The sequence below is a fragment of the Corvus brachyrhynchos genome, unplaced genomic scaffold (genome assembly GCF_000691975.1).
Source record: "Corvus brachyrhynchos isolate BGI_N302 unplaced genomic scaffold, ASM69197v1 scaffold12, whole genome shotgun sequence".
NCBI lineage: Eukaryota > Metazoa > Chordata > Aves > Passeriformes > Corvidae > Corvus > Corvus brachyrhynchos.
The window spans coordinates 1,639,731-1,665,142 of record NW_008237885.1 but is presented as its reverse complement, the minus strand read 5'-3'; the positions used below and the strand labels follow the sequence as shown (position 1 = coordinate 1,665,142).

At 36.9% G+C, this 25,412-nt stretch overlaps 1 protein-coding gene across 2 annotated transcripts in view; it reads right to left on the bottom strand.

Annotated features, from left to right (window-relative positions):
* UGGT2 (UDP-glucose glycoprotein glucosyltransferase 2) overlaps positions 1-25,406 on the bottom strand; it is a 79,879-nt gene extending 54,473 nt beyond the window's left edge. Inside the window, exons 1-9 of one of the 2 annotated variants that reach the window (XM_008632420.2) lie at positions 25,402-25,406; positions 23,397-23,479; positions 15,315-15,445; positions 14,093-14,205; positions 9,816-9,990; positions 7,756-7,852; positions 6,614-6,695; positions 4,478-4,578; positions 1,423-1,522 (exon numbers count right to left, since the gene is read on the bottom strand). In XM_008632420.2, coding sequence (XP_008630642.1) covers positions 1,423-1,522; positions 4,478-4,578; positions 6,614-6,695; positions 7,756-7,852; positions 9,816-9,990; positions 14,093-14,205; positions 15,315-15,326 — 680 coding nt within the window. In that variant the 5' untranslated portion in view covers positions 15,327-15,445; positions 23,397-23,479; positions 25,402-25,406. Of the gene's footprint in view, positions 1-1,422; positions 1,523-4,477; positions 4,579-6,613; positions 6,696-7,755; positions 7,853-8,717; positions 8,744-9,815; positions 9,991-14,092; positions 14,206-15,314; positions 15,446-23,396; positions 23,480-25,401 lie in introns of those variants that run through there. The other variant, XM_017732631.1, reaches the window with a different exon arrangement.
* Between the last annotated feature and the right edge of the window lie 6 nt (positions 25,407-25,412).

The window sequence follows — 25,412 nt, the reverse complement described above, 5'->3', positions numbered from 1 at the left end:
TATCACTATAATGATCAGCTATTTGTCTAAAATGACTAAGCAATCTCTTCATTTCCTGTTTATTCTAGCTTTTTTTTCCAAACTACTATTTTGACTCATCAGGTTAAGCATGATTAGACTATTAATGATATATATTCTGTGCCCTACTTTTACACAATGCCCCTTTAAGTTGTCAACGCAGACCTACTAAATTTAAATTATTTACATATATTTGTAATGTCTCATGTTAGAAATAACATGCTAGATTAGCATGCTAAAATAAATCATGCAGGACAGAAACAGTGATTCCCCTTTTAATAATTTTAAAGTCTTCTTATACTTTTACCTATAAAATATTTGAAGAGTAGGTAAATTGAACTCTCTAATGCCACAAATGCACAACAGGAGTTGGAGTAGAATGTAACAATTTAATGACTTTTAAAATCAATGATTTAAATGTCACTTGGTACACTCCAAAATGACTTTTTTCTGTCCTTTAAAGACCAGAACTGGACTTGAAGTTCAACATTACGTACACTTCCACTATCTCCTACTGGAAAGCTGAATTTTCTGACTGCTAATCTAAGTGTAAACTTACACCATAGTATTTCATAATAATCATGCTTCAGCCATTTTAAAAGGCATTTTGCTTCCTTGACACAAGATGTTACAATGGTAGTTTTTCCATTATGGTGTAGATTTTCTCTAATAGACAATCAGGGGTGACAATGAAATACTGTGATAATTAAACAAGAGTAGCAAAATGTGAAAGCACGCTGAGTTAAGAACCTTATTTAGCATCACATTTAATTCAGTAATTCAAGCAAATATTGCTGATAGGATTACATGAAGAACTTACTAAGTATGAAGAAAAGCATTTCTCAATTTTAATACTACTGGCTTACAGGAAGAAGTTTTTCATATGTTAGGACAGCTAAAATCAAGACATGTCCATTTATTTAATATTTATCTTGATTTTTTATTAAGTAATCTGTTATGGAAGACAGATCTTCCCCAGTAAGAACACTAATATACAATAGCCAAGCTCAACAGCAATGCTGTGCTTAATGTCTGTGGATCCCCACGGAATTTATTAATAGTATTTTGCCTCATTCCCACTGTGACTAGTTCTGCTACTAATTCAACAAAAGTTTTCACCTGGGAAAATATCAGTCCAGTAAAATCCATGAGGACTAAGTGCCTGAAGGATTAGCATGTTTTCATGGCATCTCCTTCATCAGACAGGAAACATTTAAGAGACTGATCACAAGCTCTCCCTGGAGTTATCTTCTACTCAATGACATTGCCTGGAATCTATCTAGCAAGCTGTCAGACATGAACATCTGACAGCAGGATTTGGATATAAACCTGTATTACTGTCATTACAGTCAAATGCAAACAGAAAAATAGCATTTGGGAAAAAAGAAAGCTTAAGTATCATACCTGGCTCTTATTGGGAAGTTCTGAGCAATGTCTTTCATTACCTTTAAGGCATCATAAACAGGGGTAGACATAATTCGAGTAGCTGCTTGAAAACTGAGATCTAGAGTGGGGGGAGAAAAATAAATTAAAAAAAAAACCACTGGAAGTATCACTCAATCATAACTGCCTACAATCAGGAAAGTGTTCCATATCCATATACACATTCTCACTATTAACATATTTTATGTTTCAATTATTGATTCAACAATTATGAAGTGACATTATTAAGACTGAAAAGCTGATCACATGAAAGTTGGAAATACTAATTTCAGGCTTTTCTACAGAATTCTGCTTGAATTTCTTGAACATACACATTGTATATGTAATTTTGAAATTTACAGAAACACACTGAAAAAACCCAGACCATTCATCACAAAGTATTATGCCATCATCAAAAGGGTAGTACCACACTCAAGCCTAGATACACACCAATCCACAGACACCCATAACTGCAGGAAAGAGCAAGACCTTTCCAGACCCAGGACTTCACAAGTTTTTCAGATAGCAGATATATTTAATGTAGAAGGCTGTGCTGAGTATGTGAATTGTACAATTTTCAAAAGGAGCAGCAATTTCACAGAGCAAATGGAGACTTGTGAATGAAAAGTCAAACTACTGTCAAATTCCAATTCTCCTAAACACCTAGCACAATTTTTAAAGGTATCTCATTTTCAAAACAAAGTAGATTTTTAGATAATGGGACAGCTTAAAATTAATTTGTCTATCCACTGAAAAAACAATGATGGAATTCAGTTAGCTATCTCTGGAGCCTAACTTGAGCGTGACAAATTTTGACATGTAAGACTAGGACAAATCCAATTTTGGTACCCATGGGGTACTGGCCAAGACAGGCAGTAATATACTAGATGCCTCCATATACCTTGTATAGATCTGCTAACTAACTCAGGCAATGATGGTTTTTCCTCATAATTTTCTAGTTAAGACGTTTAAGCAAAAATTGAAAGCCTCAGGTTATTCAGTTTGAGGAAAGCTGATGCTGCATATAGTAAGAAGTGCTGGGCAGAAATTCATAGAGAATGCTGCCTAGTAAAACCTTGCAACATCTTCTTGAAGCAGTAACGAATTAAAAAGATAAAAAGAAGGCTGAATCAAAGTGGATAAGACATTCATAGTTCAGCCTGATAAGGTACTCCTTGGCTGAAAAAAACAGGTGAGTGAGAGGTGGAATGTTAACTTGTATTTCTTAATACTTTTAACAAGAAGTATAAAAAGAAATAACTCTTAAAAGTAGGTTTCAACAGGCACATAAGTTGTGATCAGTTGAAGCAACAACACCCAGTTGCTGCCGTTACTACAGAGAGTGAGGAAGCTGTGAACTTGGGTCATACACTTAAAAGCCTTCATAAATTGTTTCCATTTTACGCTGAACAGCTAGGATAAAAATACTCAAATACCACTGAGGCCAACTGACATCTTTTTACCTTGGTTATCTCTGGTCAGGACTGTCACTTACAGACCTCCCCCTGCAGCACCCTAACACAGCTGAGAGCACAGTGTAAGGCACCTTGAGGAAAAAAAGTACTTACTAATTACTTACCTAAAACATAAAAGCTCTTGAAAGACAGCTCTTGAATGGTGTTTAGGTTCATTTATAAATAGAAGTATGCCCTATAGCTGAAGTAGTTTTGCTTAAATTTAGTTAGATTTTTACTTTGAAGCTAATTAAAGGAAATCAGAGAGAAGCTGTGCCATTAATTCAGCCACTATAATTAGTCATTAAGAATGAACTAGAGAAAGCACCCTGTCATGTCAGCAGTAAGGGTATCAAAACAACTGCACCAAAAAATGTGGGGGCTGAAGACTGAAGATCCTGAACCATAAGCCACTACAAGTCGTCCTAACATAAATTATCAGCATCCCTACGCTTAATTACTTTCAATGCTAAGAACTGGTTTCTTGGGGAGCAGCACCAGTTTCCTTTTATATATATAGCCATAACACCACAGAAAAGACCACCACTAAACAGAGACCTTGTACTGGCTTTTGAAGGGAGACATTAAAGGACTGAAGTTTCATGGCTGCTTCTGCTTTAGTATCAGCCAAGTGGTATTCAATCACACCAAAAGAAAAATAGTCAAACCCACTATTTTCTTTTTATTTGCAAAGTAGATTTCTCAGCAGAACTTTAAAGCACTGTTTTTCAATTGTTTTTAATTTCGGACAAACACAAATCCTGCAGGTGAACTTCATTGATAAAAGACTGCAAGTGAACTACAATTATCCCACATAGCTAGTATCAGACTGGACATTGCTAGCAGACTCTGTAACATCAGTGTCCCAAAAGAAACTGAAGCTCAGATTGCTCAGTCTCCATCACTGCTCTAATATATAGGCAAACTTACTTTGATCAGGTTGTTCTCTAAAACTGAAGAATGTAAGGGGGAAAATTTAGTTGTGTAAACTTAACTGTCGTGACATTTTATGAGAGATTTATATTTTAAGAGCGATTTAGAGTTTCATTCAAGCTACAGAATGTCCTGCAAGTCATCAGCACAAAAGCTTTTCCACAATTGACATATTTGTTTTCCTTTTCTACAGGAAAGCTTTTAAAAGCATGTTCTTTTACTTGATATTATATAAAAAAAAATGCATCAGTGTGAACTCCAGTACATTGACAGAATTTACAAATTAAAGAAAACAAGCTGTCCTAACATGTATTTCATTCCAACCCAATAGTTATGTCAAAATGGTATCTTTTGCCTGACCTCTAAAAAAACCATCAAAACCAAGTTTTTATACCTGAGATGACACATCAGGCAAAAAAGCAGGCAATATATCTCTCCATCTTATAAAATTACTTCAATGTTCCTTTCATTTCTAGCATACAATACAAGGTATCAGCACATGCCTTTAAAATACTTGAGGTATTGCAGCCTTTTTATGAAATGATGCCTCTTTTTAAAAGAAGCTTTTATCATAATGTCAATACATTAAAATAACAAAGGACTATTAAACAGAGTATTGTGTTAATTAAAATTAAAAATGCAATACATACCCTGTAACTCCCAAACCTTCAGTGGTTCCATGTTGTTAGTAGTCTCAATTAGATGCTTTTTAAACTCTATCAGATTATTTTTCAGATCAGGGTGCATCTGTCTACAATAAAACATTTTATTTCAAAAAAGAATCAGTTATGTCCATCAATATCTTATTTCATCCACACTACTGCTCACAGCTAATACTGTATTCTTAGGATAACAACCAAAAATGAAAGTTTTAACTCATTCTTGAAACAAAAATATGGATTTGGGGTGAGAAGATGATTTCTGAGGGCTAAACCCCAGTTAAATAGAATCATAGAATCATTTAGGTTAGAAAGGATCTTTAAGGTCCTTAAGTCAACCATTAGCCCAGCAGTGTGAAGTCCACCACTAAACCACATCTCTAAGTGCCACATCTACCCAGGGATGGCAACTCAGCCCCTTTCCCGAGCAGCCTGCCTCAATCCTTGACAACCCTCCCTGCAAGGAAATTCTTACTAAATACCAGGAGTTAAATTATTTCGTAGGGATCTGTCTCAAAATTTATAAATTTATATGGAATAAATGAACTCAAAGATTAGGCAGTATTAACACACCATACAGGTAACTTTTTAGTTTGTTTACCATAGGATGATGTATACCTGTGTATCAACTGTGCTATATATTGACTGTAACTGAACACACTCTTTGTAGCATTAACTACAAAAACCATAGGCAAGACAATGTTGAGAACAAGTTTTATAAATTGATACCTCTGACAAAAATCAATCTACTGAGCACACAAATCACCAGTCAGACGTGAAGAACATGGTACACAAAAGCTTAGCTATTTGTTTTGAAAACATAACAGGTAGGTGAAGAAGTTTTGAGGGCAAATACTTCAGCCTGCTACAAGATATCCTTGAAAAAAAAAATCTTCATTAGATTTCTAAACATTTTATGTCTTCTGCTTACATTTCTAACTATTTCACAGATGAGAAAAGTAAAACTTTTGACATGGCTGTAACAGAGGGACAATTTGCAGACTACTGAAACATCTATTTTGCCTCCTGTATGAAAAGGAGAAGAGAAAAAGCCAATGAATGCAGAAACAACGTCAAAAAGTCTGAATAATTATCTGACAGCTTCACAAATCAGTCACAGTGGTGAATCAAGAGACTAAGTATAGCTAAACCTAGCAGAATACAAGAAGAATAAAGCTCAGATAAAGATATGGCATAAGCAACTGGGATTATCTGGTGTGCAAGGTCTCAAACACATAGGTGAAACAACAGGGAAGCCTCAAGATCTGGGTGTACTTCTACCTCAGTGTGTTTGAGAACAAAAAGGCAGGAAGGGGATGGGCTCTCAAGAGTTCAGACAGAATTAGCAGCTCTGAACTTTGAGACTTAAAGTTAAGTGACAGTATCTACAAACAAGTTTATTTTTTTGTTTTAAAGAGAGAGAATGATATCTAGAGAAGACCCACAGACTCAAGGGTTTTCTGCTGAAGTAAAAAATTTATGATTCACTGTATGGATCTGTTACAGGAAAAGGGAAGCACTTAGGATGACTGCAACCACAAAATGAATCCACCAACAGAGGGCTGTAAGGGGCGCTCGATAGGGTAACATTCAATTTCATCTAACAGACTGAAGCTTGGAAAAAAGAGCTCCTGCTGGAAGAGAACACAAACTCCAGAATAAGGTGGTTCCTATAATAAGCCCATCTTCCTAGAAATATCACTCCTTAACTCCATGAAATGCATTAATATCCTTCTGAAAAACACCTTATGGAGACACAGCACAAGGGTTTGGATTTCTTTTGCTACTCTTGCATTTTGAAAACCAACATTTTGATTCTAATTATCTAACAAATGTGAAATCACAATGTTCTAAGTTTTTGTGAGTGTTACCCAGACAGATATTTTTAATTTAAAAAGTTTACTGTATACAGTCTAAGATAATTAGAAAACTAAAAGCAATAAATTAAAATTAACAGAATAAACAACCATTGTATCTTTATGTTCACAAGACATTAAAAAAACCACATAATTTTCACCACATAAAGTAATTTCCAACATAAATCTCAATTCTTCTATTAAAAAAACCCAACTGGTTCAGGTTCCAGAAACAAATGTAAAAGATTAATTATAACTTGTATCAACTCACTTTAATTTGCCAAAGAGAAATCCTTGGACATCACTTTCCTCCTCCTCTTCCTCATCGTCCTCTTCTTTTGTCTCATTTGCTCCTGAACACATAGTGCATGTGGACAATATAAGCCAAGAAAGTTATTGCTTTATTATGTTTTTACGAATTATAAAACAGTTACTAGAAGCATACAATCACAAAGTTGTCATTTCCAGATGTAGTTTTAATTAGATTTATACTTACATATTTTGGCATCAGAATTAATTACTCTACAGAACTTTGCAACATTAAAATTAATTTTTTAATATAACTCATTGAGTGGTAACAATTTTTTTATAAAATTAAATAGATGTGGTTAAACAGTTCAGTTGCCAAAATAGCCATTTCTCAGTTTGATTAAGTGGTAAGGTATAACTCTTATCAGTCAACTACTACCAAATTTACACCTGAAAACCCTGATGACCTTAAAGCACTTGAATCTCCAGCTGGCATTTGATGTAAGTCAGGGATCAGTTTCTTCCCCTTTAAAAAAACTAAACTATATTTTGACACGACTCAAAGGTCATTAAACCTTAGTCTTACCAAAGAGAGTTAATTTTCCTTTTACCTTGTAAATGTCCCTGCAAAGTAATTTCTCTGTGTCACCATGCTGTAGTTACCACTTTCTGTAGTAAATGTCTCATTTCAATATATTGTAACATGCACCAGTCCAAATTCTATGGTACATCACATCTTTCCTACAGAGGATTGTGAAAGGATTTCCACAGAAATTCAGAAAAAAACCTCTCAGCTCTGAAACACGAATGTGTAGATACTGTAGTTATTAGTATATGAGAGATGCCAACAATCATAAAGTAATAGAAGTACAAAGGTTAATCTTAAAATTACTGAAAGGAAGAAGACTGGGTTGTGTTTTGAAGACCCACAGAAAACAACAATTAGAGGTTAGGAAAGTGGACTGTATCCTAAGCACAGATCTTTACAAATGTTCACATATATTTTACTTTCTTATTTCCTAATACCTGAGATTTCCTTCTGTAGAAACAGATTAAGTATAGCCTTCAAAACACTAATGACTGAAGATTCTACAAGCTAAAGATTTTAACACATTTTAATACCATTTCCAGTGAGGTATCAAATCAATTAAAAAATCCACATACCTTTAATCTGTGTGTCATCTACTGCTTTATATTCTGTACTCTTTATTGCAAGTTCCACACCATATCCAGACAAATACATTTTCCGGGAATTTGGTTTCTGCTTGATGATATTATTTTAACAGAAGAAAAAACATAACTTAACAAATGTATTTAAAGGAGATTAACAATATCTAATATTGTAACTTTAAAATGTTATGACATTTAAGTCATTACTTAAATTCATCTCTCAATTCAAAGTGCAAGGCATACTGACAGGCCACTGAGAAGGCATGTAACAAAATGTGCCGATGTCCTTTATCTCCTGCAAATCACAGAAAGGCTGGTCAAAATTGTAGTCCTTTTACACAATACTAGAAGAGGGACTAGAACAGCCAGAGTTCATAGCACCCTATACAATTATTGATGCCTTCCAACTCACATTTTAAACTGTTACTCATTTCTTTTTAATCTTGCCAGACTTCCAGGATGTTAAGAGGAAATTCTCTCTTTTTGCATCAGACTTATTCTTTAAAAAAGTTTTGATAAAACAATTAATCACTTTCTGCAAGAAGTATTAAGAAAATGTATTAAAGTATCACTGCTAAAAACAGGTTGCCACTTACTAAAAACAAACAACAACTACTTCTAACTTTGAAGCGGAAATTTGACATTCAATAGTATAATTACACAAAGCATACTTATTTCTGTATACATGCCCTAATTTGCCCCAAATGTATGAAAATCCCCTTTCCAAAATGCAATTTGCACATGCACAGCAGCAATTTCTTGAAAGCTTTAGCTCGCAATTTCTAAGAATCATTGTGTACTGAGAATCCTCCAGCCCATGAGTGAAAACCCAAGGCTGGGGGCTTCTCTGTCCATCCTCTTAGCAAATCTCAAGACAGAGGGAGCAGAGAGCACTCTATAAGTAGTCTCAGTGACATTGGCAAAAAAAAAAAAAAGAGACAGCAGAATGACCGTACCTCTTCTGTTATCAATGCTCCCTCTTCTGGAATTTAATGTAAAAAAGGAGGGAAAATCCATCTCAGTGGGAACCAAAGAACAAAAATGGAGGTTGTGAGGAAGGAAGAAAAGGGAAGAGAGGTCTGAAGAGAGAAAAGGTGCAGGCAAGAAGACAACACGCATTTTGAGGGACCATGATGCATAAGCCAAGCAGAGCAATGAGACATTTAATATGCAAGTAGGCATTTGACTGAAATAAAAAAGCATAAAAGAACAAAGTTTAATAAAAATTATATCCCATACAACTTAGAATTCAAGACTGGTTTCCTCAAATTCTCTACTTCATTACTGTGAGCAAACAACTCGAAGTCATCTGCAAACTACGTATCTCATCTCCCTGAAATGCCTGGTCTACATATATTGCAGCAACCTCTCACTCCATCAGATTATTCTCAGATTAGTCACACTGTTTAAGAGCTGTACTTTGAATATAAATCACAAAACCCTTCCAAAAATCAAAACTGGGGAAATATAGTTCCATATACTGGTATTTTTCTTGTTTTGTTTCAGGGAGAAGAGTAAGTGAAGAAAAGAATTCAGAAACACTGTGTTTCAAATAGTCACACCATGGAACACAAACATTTTAAAACTGGTCAATGATGCCGGCCGTGATAGCCCACACTGCTGTATCTGAATGAACATATGAGATTACATTGAGAATATGTAAAAATATAATTGGTAATTTCTCAATTTGATTCTCTATTCTACTTTCCATTTTTCTAATTCTAGTTACTATGTTCAGCCTGCTGCACCAAGATTCACCAAGATCTTCGTACACTGTACAAAATCCAGACATATAACCAAAAAGGAGGTATTTCAAGATCAGTGATGCAATCAGTGCTTGCATGCAGGATTGGTAACATTATCATGCTTTCCCGCCTTCACAGTTTGTATTAGATGAATTATTTACCTAGAAAGTTTTAACATTAGAAAATGTATTGCACATAATTTAGGCAAATGCAAAAATTAATGTAGAAAATGTGTATTGTCAAAAAGCAAGCAAAGCAAAGACAGAATACTAACTGTTTACAGAAACAATGTTGATTTGAAACGCATACCTGAACATAATGCCGGAGAACATAAACAATTTCCTCCTTTTGTGCCTTCTCAGATAAAATCTTGTGGAATTTGACAAAGTCTTTTGTACCCATTTCTGCATACAGAATAACCACTGGGCCATCCTCTTTAAGAGTTGGGAATTTATGGTCTACCTTGAAAAGATATGGCCTGGGTCTGGTTTTAAAACAAGTAATTGTGATAGTATAAAGTCAGAAAATTAATTAAAACAGTGGCAGTTTTTCTACTTCATAATTGAAAAAACTAGTAAATGTTTATATGCTAAAAGTATAGAAGCCATGTTAAAATCATCACAAAAAAATCATGATTGCTCACAAACCCAGAACAACAAACTCATGTATAAGAAACTGAAAAATCAGCATCAACTATAAATAATTGTATTTTATTAAATCACAACACAAAGCATATAAAAAGCATAGCACTTGGAGATTTTGTGCATCAGTAACAGCTCGAAGCTTTCATTTGAATGATACATTACATCTGTTAGAGATGCACAGAGCAATCAGGGAGGAACAGTAGCAGAGGGAGATTCTGTGAAGTTTGAGAAAGCTGGTAACACACCTGGAAGCTAACTGTTTTGTACTACTGTGACACCACTGAGCTCTGTTAATTCAGCTAATTTTGCAAATTTTGACTGCCTACCTACCCTCCTAACTGAAAATCATGACTAGAAAAGCTACACTGCAATGATTTCTTAGATGACTAAAAACATCTTTTGAATAAAACCTGGGAAAGATGGAGAAGTAACAGAGGATATGATTGAGTAATACACTCAAGGTACTAATTATTGATGAGCACACTTTTTCAAAGTTGCCTTTGCACAGACAGTCAGAAGACCAGCAAACTCACTCCAAGCATTCCCAAGGCAAGTTAGGAAACTCTAATACAACACACAGTACAGAACTGTGTAGTAGACACTCACTGAAGAGCCATACTGGAAAGGTGTGAGCAGAACGCCACAGTTTCTGTCATGCAAATCTTAGGAATATCTTCAATATAAAAAAACATAGAATAATTTACACTGCAAAGGTAACCTTTGGAGGTAATGTGCTGCAAACCCTCACTTCAAGCAGGAGCAATTTCTATGAGGTTACTCAGGGTTTTAACACCAATGTCCTGTGTAAGTTTGGTAGGTATGCAATCAAGGACCTCATCTGTAAGGCAGAATAAAAGGAGGGGCCCAGTTTAAGAATTAACTTGGGTGCATGTAGCCAGGTGTCACAGAAATATCAGGCAAGCTGTCCCACTGCTGTCACAGGACAAGGCAGAGCAAATAGGTGAGATCTGGGAGTCTGAAACCACTCTTGAATGAGTAAGCTCTGTGAAAGAACTGATCCAGATTTGCCCCAATAAAAGCATACGTGTGAGATGTGACTTGAACAACTTCCTTCTCATAGCCAGAGAGACAAGAGCTGCCACAGTCATGTAGAGAGAGGAAAACCTAAATCAAGGGAGCTTCTCTCTTCCTAACTAACCACTTCTACCAACCAACCAAGGTGATTACTGAGTACTGCTATGATTGAACAGTGACAGTCTCAAAGGAAGAATTTCAAATCACAAGTGAACATGCTTCATAAAAATATTGAATGCTGCAGTGAAGTAACACTGCATAGAGCTCTTCTAATGACCTTGGGTTCAGAATTAAAGTGTTCAGCCTTTGTAAATCCAAGATAAGCCTCTGCTCTCTGTTTCTCTTCAACACTGAATAGTAGTGACAAGGAATTGATTCTCCTGCTCTTAGAACTGAAAGCTAATTATTTCCTGCCATAAGAGATGCTCATAAGAAGGCTGCCTGAAAGACAAGGAAGAACAGCTGGGCAGACAAAAAGATAAAAAAATGACACAGATGTGGAGTTCAGCACTTGCTTATCACTCACTAGGGTAGTACAGGCAACTGTATGCTTGTCTAGATAATTGTCAGGATAGGATGCAGAAGCAATGTGATAAAAGACAGCAAACATGTACTGACAAATGTAAGATACTGATTGTTTTCAGCAAAATGTGGCTCCATTTAATGCTTCTGCTCTTCACAGCGATAGTCCCAGAAATCTTAGTGTTGTGTTTTGGACAGTTAGCAAGATAAGCAATCCCAATCATTTAACCACAAGTACTTTGACACATCCAGAGCCCTTGAGTTCTGGAGCCATTGCAGCTCCACACAAAATACTTCCAATTAGAACCACACAGTCCATTGCAACGTGGCTGAAAGTGCAAAAGACAAAATCACAGTCACTGCTGCATAAAGGACTGGGAAAAAAAAAAGCAAAACCTTAACCTTGACATGCAGAATATTTGGGCTCTCCTTAGTCCAAAGAGCCTGAGACTTCCTGAATCTGGGGTTGAGATGATGAATCCATGCAAAAGAATGCTGCAGTCTCTTCTTCCTCTTCCAGTGAGATTTGAAACTATCAGTCCCTAAAATCAGAACATTTCTAGCATCCTCATCCAAATATGGTGAACAACTGAAAGCACAGCTTAAATTGGCCGGGCTTAATTGGAAGAGTCATGACAGACAGAAGACAGAGAATGGAACACAAAGGAAAATACTCTGAAATTAAAAAAAGAATCAATAAATCAAAAAGATCTCTTCTATGAAAAGACAGAAAAAGAATGACTGGTTTAGAGCAATCACCTGCAAGATGGCACACTGTCCCATATATCATTTGTTCACCCTGTAAAAAAAAAGGAACAGGAGCACAGCCCTATCTTTATCACCTAGCCTAAATATCACCAGCATAGGTGAAAAGCATCTGCTACCCAGAGTACAAATGGAACAAGTGTACAAGAGTACAAGTGGAAAAGACTACCTGGACATGTGAAGGTGAACATGTTTTGCTCATAGTCTAGCTCCAGGTATTCTAAGTATTTGAGTGATACAACTACTTTTGGGGTGGGGAGAAGGAGGGAAAATTTATCAAGATTTTGTCCCTGCAGCTCTGAAGGTTGTGATATGACTGGTGCATGCAAAGCTGTTGAAAATAGAAGACAAATCAAATAAAAGAAACTTCTGTTTTATTGCAAGTTCTTAATAATTTCTAGAAGTCTAACTATCTCAAATCTGAATAATTCAGGATTCTATTGTTTAGTATTGTGATTTTCCAGAATCTTGTACATTTGGGAATAATATCTCCAGAAAGGAGAATGTGCTGGGTCTATTTAACTGCTTTAAAAGATTACTATATTCAGACATTGCAATAAAATGTTAAGGTCTCATGATGCCTTAATATATGGCCACAAGAATTTAACAACATTTTTAATTATTTGTACTATATTTTGGCTTTTACCTAAGAAAATAAGAGATATTTGTTAGAAGAATGTAATAGTTAAAAATGGGAAACTGTGAACTAGACAGTGAGATGCTTTTACAGAAAGCTTGGCTATTGAATAAGCAAAAGAAAATTATTTAGTAGGTAATTGTATCAATGGACTTAGAAGACACCACAAATCATACATGTAGAACACAAAATTATTTTCAGAAGCGACCAACCCCAAAGAGACAAATTTATAGGTTTTCATTGTTTTTCCCCGCAATTTATATTTGACAGAAAGCAAAATCAAAGAAATATACCCTACTAAATCATCTTTCTGCTCTGCATGTCTCCATGAAGTGCCTGAGGGTATGGACACTAATGTATATTATGGTGACCATGGCGTGGGGCAGGGGGGGAGGAAAGAAAAACAAAAATTACACACAGGTCTTAAAGAAACCCACAAAATAATATCTTTTTTAAAAAGAGAGATTAAACATTATGCTTTCATTATACTGTTACTGTTGTTTCGATAGGTTCTATGTATTTTACTTCAGAGCTCAAATGAACTCTGGACTGATGCTAGTTACCACAGGACAAAACCTGTGGAAAGAGTTGATAGGTACAAAGTCTAACACACGGTGAGGAAAGGTTATGCCAGCTGAGGTAGACTCCTCTTCTACTCATGTGCCAAGCCCTTGCAACCCAGAAAAACTCAAGTGCAGTGACACTGACTACAGAATCTGTCAGCAGAGTACCACGTCAGACGTGTGACACTGAAACTTTGTATAGAAAGTACACTGTAACTTAAACTTGACTATCCCATGTTAAAAAAAAAAAAACAAACCACACCAAAAAAACAGGAAAAAGTACAAAATTGTCCATGTGATTAGGGGACCAAAGCTCTATGATTTTATTTTAAAACCTACTTTGATTCATAATTGATGAATTCATAATACTAAGCTCTTTAGTAATCTATTTTTCCTGCTAAACCAGATCATTGTATTTACCTCTTAGTAGCCTTCTTCAGCAGCTTTTTTATTTCATTAGTCTTACAGGTGTGCTTCTCATGGATAACCACAAATGCACTGCAGCCTTCTGGTGGAGGTTCATCAGCTGCAATCTAATATTTCAACAATTATACTCAACCAGAATGCTTTGATTGCACTTCAACTTAAACTCACATCCCTTTGATTAAAATAACAGCTGCCATTAAGTTGTGTTTCTAATTAAGCCCATTCAAAATTGGGTACGTGGCGGGGGAGGGAAGAAAAATATTAAAAGATTAAGACCCTATGCTCTTTGTGAGATGGAGTCTATTAAATGCAGTCATACTCCAGAAAATGAAAGTACATTTATGTTCTGTAAAGACAGGACTGAGAAATCTCCTCCACAAGCTGAAATCACAGCCTGTACTTTGAGATATTTTTAACTTTAGTTGCTATCAGCAATCACGTTAACATACAAAGATTAAACTTCTAAACCAACAAATCCCAAACAAGTAACGTCAATTTTTGATTCTCTCTCTTTCCCATCTCCTGCCCTTTTTTTTTAAGCTCTACTCAGCTATTCCAGTATGAAGTGGGAATTGTGACTGCATGTCAGTGACTCTGGATTCACCAGCTGAAAGATAAAAACAAAAAGAGTCTGAGAGTATGATATTCCTCCAGAGAACACCTGCAAAACTCCCTAATTTTATTATAGCTTATTACGTTTCAGAAACATGGATTTCTCACTTTATCTTAAAGGTGGCATTGCTAAAGGAGGAGTAGCAGTTTTAGGTTTAGAGGCACAATGAATTTATGTCCACTCACTTTTTCATTAATAAAGCAGATTTTTCTATTTTTCAACTTTTCAAATACTAAAACAATTAGAAAGATGAGAAATCCACTAAATAACAAATATCAATTACTTAAAGCTACAGGAAATGTCCTACTCTGGGAATGTCTGAATTCCCACAGGATTATTTGAAGCAATGCAAAAAAATCCCCATGACCTGAATTTTAAAAAATGAACAATTGCAAAAAAACTCTACCCTGAAAGGAATGCTAGCCTTATAACTGAATATGAATATTTGTTCCTGTCAATATAACCAGCTTATAAAGCATCACCTTCATCATGTTTGATTCCAAATAATATTGGCATATATTTTACTGAACTCTAACAATGAACATCGTTTAGCCAAAATACCTCATTCAATCATGTACCAAATATATCAGGCAATACTGTCACCTGCTGAAACATCTGAACAGTTGGAGAATAAGCCCGTATGGAAAGTGCAAACTTCAATAGATTGATTTGCAAATTGGATAAAAATTGTCCTGCTTTCTTCAAGATTAAGTTGTAATAGGAGTACTCTGAATCTGTTGAAGACAGAAAAAACAAAAAAGACAAACTTTTAGTATTTAGCCCTAAATGATGTGACATATCTATCTGCACTATATAATAGACAAGCACTAATGCCAGTGCTGCTTGCCATTCGAAAGTCTTCAGTGTTGTCCACCAGTAACTGTTCCCTTTCCTATGAATCCAGAGGCCTAAATAACATAAAAACAACAGAAGAGAGTTCAATAGCACTAATTAATATCTAAATTATTTTCAGCAATATAAAAACCCACTCAACAATAATGTCTCTTGAAAAACCTATACGGAAAGTCCTGAATGGAGCATTATTTTACAAATAATTTACTCACATTTTGCTTGGAAACCCTCCAGTCATGCAATTTACATAAATAAAAATCTTCTAAAGGTGTCATTCTTTGGGCTACTCTCATATATTCTACTTCTTCCTTAAAAATACATGATAAACAAGAGTATGAGAATGGATGGAACACGTGAAGTAGCTTCCCCCCTCTCCCTGCATACCCTGTATTTTCAAGGTCAAAATTAGGACTCTGACTAAGAAAGTAGGTGGATGGTGGCTGGGAATGACAGAAGTGATAATATATTGAGAACATTGGTTGGAAATAATTAACCTTCAATTCTCATTCTAGAGGCATATTCAATTTTCATAACTAAGCAGCTCCTATCCTCTCATTTTCCTCTTTACAACCCTGTCGTGGTTGTAAAAAAAAAAAAAAAAATCTTCTTTTGCTCTTAAAGCCTCTAGTATCTCCTTTCTGCCTTCTCCTCCTTAAAACTCATTATTTAGAAAGGCTGAGTTTGCTGTAATTCACTAGAAAAAAACCCTAATATTAGGGAAGTGTGTAAGTTTATAAAAGCTCCTCCTCATGAATTCTACATGATGTCCTCATTTCAGCAGGGGTAGAGTTAATTTTCTACCTAGTAGCTGGTACAGTGCTGTGTTTTGGATTCAAGGAGAGCAGAACGGTGATAACACACTGAAGTTTTAGTTGTGCCTAGGTAGTGCTTACCCTAAGTCAAGGACTTTTCAGTTTCCCATGCTCAGCCAGTGAGAAGGTGCACAAGAAGCTGGGAGGGAGCATGGCCAGGAGAAGCTGACCTGAACTGGCCAAAGGGTCATTCCATACCATGAAATGTCATGCTCAGTATATAAACTGGAGTGTTGGCTGGGAGTTGTCAATCTCTCCTTGAGGAGAGGCTGGCCATCGGTCAGTGGGTGATGAGCAATTATATTATGCATCACTTGAGAGAACTTTTATTCCTCTCTCTCTTTTTCCTGTTATTATCATTATATTTCACTTTATTTCAAGTATTAATGGTTTTTATCTCAACTCACAGGTTTTACCTTTTCCTAATGCTCTTCCTCATCCCACTGGAGAGGACAGAGAGTGGGCATGTGCTATTTAGTTGCCGGCTGCAGTTAATCCATGACATATAATTGTTACTGTCTTACATTCAATTCAATCGATGAAAAACCTATGTTCTCTACACCCACACATAGCCCTGACAGAACCCAAATGGCAACAAAGCTGGTGAAGGCTCTAGAGCACATATCCTGTGAGGAGCAGATGAGGGAGCTGGGGGTGTTTAGCCTGCAGAAGAGGAGGCTCAACAGAGATCTTACCACGCTCTGCAACCACCTGAAAGGAGGACGTAGCCAGGTGGGGGTCAGCCTCTTCTCCCTGCCAAGTATTGACAGGACAAGAGGAATTGGCCTTAAGCTGTGCCAGGGGAGGTTCAGGTTGGACATCAGGAAGAATTCTTTCACTGAAAGGGTGGTGGACCATAAGAATGGGCTGCCCAGGGAGATGGTGCAGTCACCACCCTTGGAGCTGTTCAAGACATGGCTGGGCGGGGCACTTGGTGCTATGGTTTAATTGGCAGAGTGGCAATTGGTCTAAGGTTGTACTCAGCCTCCAAGGTCTTTTCCAACCTTAATGATTTTGTGATTCTAAATGAGTTAAATTTGGCTTCACATGTTGAAAACAGTGAATATAAAACTTTGGAAGCAACAAATCCTTCCAGATTGAAACTTTTTTTCAATAACTATATTTTTAAATTTTCTTGAAATTATCTCCACAAAAAAAATTAAATCTGGAATTTCTGCCTCCCCACTCAGCCCCAAATAACATCCTATTGAAGACAACAAAGAGCCATTAAATATATGATTCTAAAAGTTCTGCCTCAAAATATTTTTACCACAAGTCTGTAAATTTTTTGGCTTACAATTTTCATCTATGCTTTCACTGCTGTATTTAAAACAGCTGACATTTTTTTCCTGGAAGGTTATTATGACAACGATGATTTTAATAAGTAAAAAAAAAAAAAAAAAAGTTTTTTTGTCTGCCTTCAAAAATGACTGTACAACATTGACAAGGATATATTTACCAAATCATGATTCACTCCCACTACTTCAACTTCTATTAACACTGTTGGCTTCACTTAGAATACAACTGTGCTTTAAACTTCACCGAGATACATGAATCCATGTCAAATGCTATATGAGCCACCTAATGCAAAACCAATTTTTAGAGTTTATTACATACAGAGAATATTCTGAGATGGAAGGAACCCACAAGAATCCTCAAGTTCAACACTACAGTGGACTTAAGTGAACTCTTAAGGCCTGCACATGGATTGAACCTGTGACCTTGGCGTTATTAGCACACCATGCTCTAACCAATTGAGCTAATTTTAATTAATCAAAACTATGGCTTGAGCTTTGCAAATTATTTTCACATAGTATTGAATCCTTGATATTTGGTAACTACTTGCCCTCCAAGTTCATTTTAACCTTGCCAAAAGAGTAGAAGTCATAATAAGTTTCTTAGGGCATTACAGGCAATCATGAAGAACCAGATTTTTCTGGTTATAAAATCCTGCATGACAGCACATTACCACTAAATCATTAAAAACATAAATTTAAAAGTAAGTAGAAGAGATCATGTTAACAGGCTACAGCTCCAGACATCTGAATGCACATGTATGAGCTTTATATCTGTGAACTTTCATCCTAGCCATGAGAAATACAGCCTAGCAGGCAACAAAACCTGAAAAGCTCACTCTGAAGATGCCTTAATTTGTCAGCTGAAAAGCTCTCCCAGCTCCTGTAGCCAAATTGATCAGATTGACTACAGCAAGAAATGAACAGCCAGCTAAGCAGACTCACATTTAAATGTTGACATTTACTATCCACAATTTACAGCAGTATCTTTTATCACAGGTAAGTTAAAAATAATTAAAAGAGACTACCATGGCAGTCACCAAAGATAAGAAAGTATTACAGCACAGCTCCTCAGACCTCATGCACACACAGCACAAAATTAATCTGAATATATGCTGGTAACCCACAACAGAATTCAAAATACTAAGGCACAGGAGGTAGGGAGAATAAATATAAGGGACATAATTAATCAGAAGAACACAGTGTGCTGGAATAATTTTTTTGTGGGATGGAAGTATGAGGATTGTTCCAACTGCATAGCTACGTATGTCTGGATCCACAGATCAGCTAGCAAATTAGAGATCCCCAGTAACAGCAGTTCAGGCAATCACTGGCCAGTCAAATCTCTATGCCATTCAAATAAGATGCCAGTAAAGAGGGAATACTTTATTTTATTGCATTATTCGTATAGAAATGCCATGTTTGTGAAACTGATTCCTTTTGAATCTTTAAGGTTTATATACACATAAAAAATACTTGTCTAATTTAGTTCTGAATAATCTGTAGTCTTCTAGATTGCAACAAATAATTTGCATGATTGTTGTTTATATGAAATATACCGTTGCATTTTTTTCAGAGAAAATTGTTTCCAAAGAGAAAATATGTTTGTGTGTTGGTTTTGTTTTGGTTTTTAATATATATTTATGAGGCTGCTGAAAACTCAATATATAAACTGAAGCACTTGGGAAGACAGCAAACACTCGAGCGATAATTAGTCGGCAGGGAACTGGCTACTTACCTTCCTTCAGCAATCATAAATTAACCTTTAGGGATATAAAAGCAGCAGCAAGTTTTAAATGCCATCTTCAGCGTTTTTTAAGTGCTGGTTTTAGTATGAAATTTTTGCAGCTTTGATTTCTTTATAACATACCTGCAGCTCAAAATAGCATCACCTGCCTTTCCAAGTATTTCACAAGCCTGGCAGAAAATATGTTGCACATTAAGTAGATATAAACAATGTTGCTCATGTTACCTGAAGACCTCCCATTAATCTAATAGTGTATCCCATCACTAACCGGTTCATGTTTTCCATATGGTATAATCAAGATGCTGCCCAAGTTGATTTGCGTTCATATCAAAAAAAAAAGTTAAAACCACCAAATACATCACCAGACTAAATATTTTACCAAATTCCATGTACATAATTCCTATCAAATCCATTAAATTGCTACAAATATCACAGCTAAAGAGACCATTAATAAACCTAATTTGGTAATGCTAAATACTTTAAATTAGCAAATTAACAAGACATGTTGATTATTCTAAATTTAAAACAACAAGTTCTGAGAACTGATTAAAAAAAAAACAGACTGAAAATCATCCAACGGAGGATTTAGAAGGAAAAAAGCAAGCTACCCTATTTGATTTAAGTTGCCTTCTAGCTTTAACACTTTACGACTCTTCTGAAACATTCAACGGTGCATTGGGATACAAATCTATCACCCAATTCCTTCATAAACCCAAATTTTCAGCTTCAAATCTAGGAATTGTTTATCTTGTATGAAAATGTTTCTATTTAAACAAACAAACAATGCTTTTATTTCCTGCTTATTCATCCTGTCTGCTCTTGGCATCACTCAGAGAACTGAAAAGCCAATTGCCCCAACCAATCCTTTCTCAGCCAGATCCTTTAATTTACACAAGTAGTTGTTGCTACATCAGTTTTAACACATCATGAACATCCTTCTACGTCAATGTGTCATGACATGCAGCAACTAAGACAGAACCCATTCCACACCATATAGAGAACCAACTTCTCCTCAGAGGTAAACTATTGCACACCTCGCAGTAAACTGTGCCACTGCAGTTTTGCAGCACCAGATTCTTCACTCAAGCTGACCAGTTTATTGTAAACATCTAATGCAGACTTCCTGTTCATTAAGAGCATCCATTTCCTTAGATTCAGACTACCCCAACTACGACTTCACTTTTAGGAAAGCCACTTGGTGCCAGAACTTCAAATTTTCCTGCATTCTTGTCATAGGTATGTGTTGGCCATAAAGATAAATATACACATCAACTGCTCAATATGCTTAATTAAAGTAGTATTTCAGTACAGTGTCAAGGTTCCCAACTGCCAGCATCTAACAGTTCATTGGCATGATAGATCACGGAAATCATCCTACTGTAATTTATTTATTCTCAATCACAGAGTTTATCCAGGTGAAGTAGGTATTTAACTAACAGCTAATTTCAACAGACATCTGTGTCACTAATAATAAATGTCATTAAAGTTTCAAATTCCTTGGAAAGCATGTCCAAGCAAGCAGAAAATAGATGGCTGATAAAAAAAAACAAACCCTGACACATCATCTAATACAGCAGTCTTACCCCAAGGCAATGCCAACTGCATCTAAACCACTCATAGAAAAAAAAGGGTAAGTTAAAAGTGACTTCTGGAGGTCACCTCACCCAAAGTGTTACTTAGAGATATAATTTCAAGGCTTGACTAGGCTGCTCAAGGCCTCAAGCAGTAGTATTTTGAATTATCTCAATGAATAGATTCCAGAGCCCCCTGGAGCAGTCAGCTGCAGTGTTTACCCAATGCCATAGCAAAAACATTTTCTCTAGTATCTAACCACAATCTCCATGTTTCAACTTCTGCCCTTTTTTTTCATACTGCTGTGTACCTTCAGGAAGGTTCCACTTTCTTTGCACATTTCTCTGTTGGGAAGCTGAAGATACAACATCTCTCCTTACTCCTGTCTTTCTCAGGTTCACAGTTCTCTCAGACTTTCCTCAGAAGTCTGCTCCAGCTCCCTAACAACTGCAGAGTTCATCTCCTAGACTTGCTCCAATGATGGACTCTTGTCTTTCTTTTCACAGGGAGCCCCAGTACTCCACAGTCTTACAAGTGCCACATACAGTGGAATAAACACTTTCTTTGACCTCTTGGCTACACTCTTCCTGCTGCAGCCTGGCATGTAGCCAGCCTTCTCACTGTTTGCAAGGATCCCCATTCTATCTCTCAGAAAACCACTTTCTAGTCAGTCAGCACCAACATTATGCTGTTGCTGAGATTATTCCAGCCCATGTGCAAGGAGTAAAGTGCCTTTGCTCAATTTCCCAATGTTTCTGTTGGCCTGTCTCTCCAGCCTGCCAAGGTCCCTCTAATTACAGCCTTACCTTCCAGCTTCTCCTCCCAGTTTTGTGTCATTCAGAACCTCATGGAGGGTATAACACATGCCACTGTGCTGTGTGCTGACAAAGACCTTAAACAGCATTAGTCAACAGCACTTGCCTCAACAAATGCTACTAGCAGCTGACCACAGGTCAAATTCTGCACCTACTTCCATTTTCCATGTCCTCATGCCTTATACAGAATGTCTTTTAGCAGCATGCACCACCTGGGCATTCTGTTCTCAGTGACTCTCTGGTTTCATACTGGTATATACTGGAATATACTTCTAACCGTGAGATCATCATCTCACAGTAACTTGGAGTGTTTTTTTAAATTTTTCCAGTTGATACTCTACAACTAAAATCACAGTTCTTTATACATTTTCTGCTTGTACTTCTTCCATTCTAAAGAAATGATGAGGAAAACACAGGGGTACAGTAAAGTAAAACATCACACTATACTTGACAAAAGCCCATCATGCAATCAAAAGCAGCAACATTATGTTTACCACACATGTCCCTGTTCCCCTCCTAGGAATATTTTAAGTCTATTGGCTGCTTTGGGCACTGCTGAGCACTCAAATAACATTACCACATGCACACCACCACCGTTTTTAAAATTGTATTCAGTTAGTCACAATTGTTGAAATGTTGTTTCTCAAGTCTTCTCTCCCCTATACAACATTTTTCATGAACCTGCACTTCTCATTGTCATTTTCTGCAGGATCTTTCTACAATTTGTTAGCTTTTGACTATTAATTTACCATTCAATTTCCCTCAAGTCTCTTTCAGCAGTAGTGTTAGGTGCTCACACTCCTGACTAAAGAGTTGTACTACTCTGTAAGTAAAGAGCAAAATGAAGCAGCCTTACCTTCTGAAGCCTTTTTTACCTTGTTCATCTGTTGACCTACCAAGCAGGTCTAAGACTGACCAACCTGGTGTAAAGCCCTGTAGGTTTCCCAATTTTTCATTACCATGGACATTTCTCGTAAACTGCTCTCCAAGGTCTCTTCTGGCGTGGCTTTTTATGGTTCTTTTACTGGATTTTATGCTTTGGTCTTCTCTCCGAATTTTTAACAACTTCGGATTTTTCTGTCTAATCATGCAAGGCTTTTTTAGTCCTATTTTGTCAGTGATAAACCTTTATTCTTTATTATCAGCAGTACTGATGCTAGATAACAGTCTCCATGCCACATACAAGTATTAAAGCTTTTCTGGTAATTCTTTAAATTTTTCCTTTAGCTAGCATTCTCATTTTAGTTATTTGTGTGATTTTATGCCCTGCAAGTATCCATCATACAGAAAACATGAAGTCTCAATATCCTATAAGCTAGTCATGTAAGCAGGTAGGTATCTTTAATCTTTACATTTCTGCTCCATATTGTAAGAACAGTTCAGTCCATGTCATCTTCCTTTTTTTTTTCTTAAACTCCTCTACAAGTACTGCTCTTAGGGGAAAACATGCTACAACTTTCTGAAAGAAACCTACCTAGTAAGCAAGAATGGAAGAGTCAGGCTTGACCTGCCTGGAACCAATTAATGTGTTATGTTTAAGTTAAATACAGCACAAGATAATATATTAAACACCAGCATGCTATTTAACTTACCTCCTTGCTTGTAAACTGTTAATTCCCGTACAGTTTCCAAGAACTGCCAAAACTTCTCATTACCATCTTCCGCAATAAATTCACTGTTTAAAAACAAAAATTATTGTCCATAAGTTGACTTTGTTCAAAGGTGTACCACAGTAAAAACCGTCAGTTGTTTAAAATAATAAATACCCATCAGGAACCAAATGTTAGATATTCAACGACTAACAACCATCTCCGTAGCATAAACACTGAACTGAGCTGTATTTTGGTCAAAAGATATTTTGAACTAAGTACAGTCATCCAAACTCAACAATCAGAGCTGTAAAGCATGCAGACCGTTCTCTTGATATAGAAAACCCCCAAAATACCCACTTTATTTTTCCACAGATATTCCAATATACACTTACAGATTAAATCACTTCAGTACACCAATTTTATTTCATAGTAGCTAAATATACAAATAAGAACACGCACTCTGTTAGGTTATAGTTTTTCATTAAATTACAGGCTTTCATCAATGACATCTACTTTGCTGTGCAGGGAGGGAGATTGCCAATCTCTGAAACACTTTCAAACATGTTAATCCTTACAAAGCATAAAAGGTGAGGTATACTTTATTCCAAATACCATACTTCCTTTTTTTTTTTCAAACTGAAAGAAGCAAAATTTAGTTTAGATATACAGAAGAAATTCTTTACTGTAAGGGTGGTAAGGCACTGGAACAGGTTTCCCAGAGAAGTTGTGGCTGCTCTATCCCTGGCAGTATTCAAGGCCAGGCTGGATGGGGCTCTGAGCAACCCGGTCTAGCAGAAGGTGTCCCTGCCCACGGCAGGGAGGTTGGAACTACACAGTATTTAAAGTCCCTTCCAACCCAAACCATTCTGTGATTCTATGATCTACAGATAATATTTCTAAGGTTTGTGGTTTTCCTTAAGGAAAGTTGCTTTCCCTCCCCCTGCTTATATCTACCAAAAACTTCCATTTGCCAGCATGACTATATTGTTTTCTAATCTTTACTTTGGAAATTTGCCTCTCCTTTGATTACAGAAGCTGCAGTTCTCCCTTCATGGGTGTTCTCCAAACAACAGTAAGTAAGTTTAAAAGCAAAACAAATTTAAGCCAAGTGGGGAGCCACAAGCACCTAAAACTGGAAAACATCTTCCCTTCCAAATATGAATCACAGAGTGGTTTGGGTTGGAAAGGACCTTAAAGATCATCTGGTTCCAATCCCCTGCTATAGGCAGGGACACCTCTCACTAGACCAGTTTGCTCAGAGTCCCCTTCAGCCTGGTCTTGAACACTGTTAGTGATGGAGAATCTACAACTTCTCTGGACAACCCGTCCCAGTGCCTCACCACTCTCACAGTCAAGAATTTCTTCCATACATCTAGTCTAAACCTACTCTCAGTTTGAAGCCATTCCTCCTTGTCCTCTCGCTGCATGCCCTTGTAAGAAAGGGTCCCTCCCCATCTTTCCTGTAGACTCCCTTCAGGTACTGCGAGACAGAAATCAGGTCACCCCAAAGCCTTCTCTTCTCCAGGCTGAAGCTGTGATGACAAGTTAACAATACCTTTTAAAATACCACCGTGTTTCACATCTTCACTAGTACCTTTATAATCAATTAACGTGCAAACTACTTGGGGGCAGACGAAGATGTTGTTACCCAGTGGAAGGCAGGGATTGTGTAACTGGCCCATTACAAGTCCTCAACGCAGCGACCTGCGAAACGCCTGAGCAGTTTAAATACGAAGCCGCTTGTACAGCTCCGTCAAAGCGTGGGAGAGCCTTGCCACTGTCCACAACACTTTTCGAGGCGAGAAAGCAGTTCAGCCTCACATCCGAGGAGTACTTTAACACACCCTCCGATAGGGAAAACGTGGACATCCCCTTCTGACAGCCCTCCTTCCAGCTCAGTGGAGGGAAAAGGGGGTCCCTCCACCTTCCTGTCCCTCAGGAGACAGACGGGACAGGGCGGCCGCTAGCAGGAGGAGGAGAAGGAAGAGGAGGAGGCTGCACGCACCTCGCCGCCAG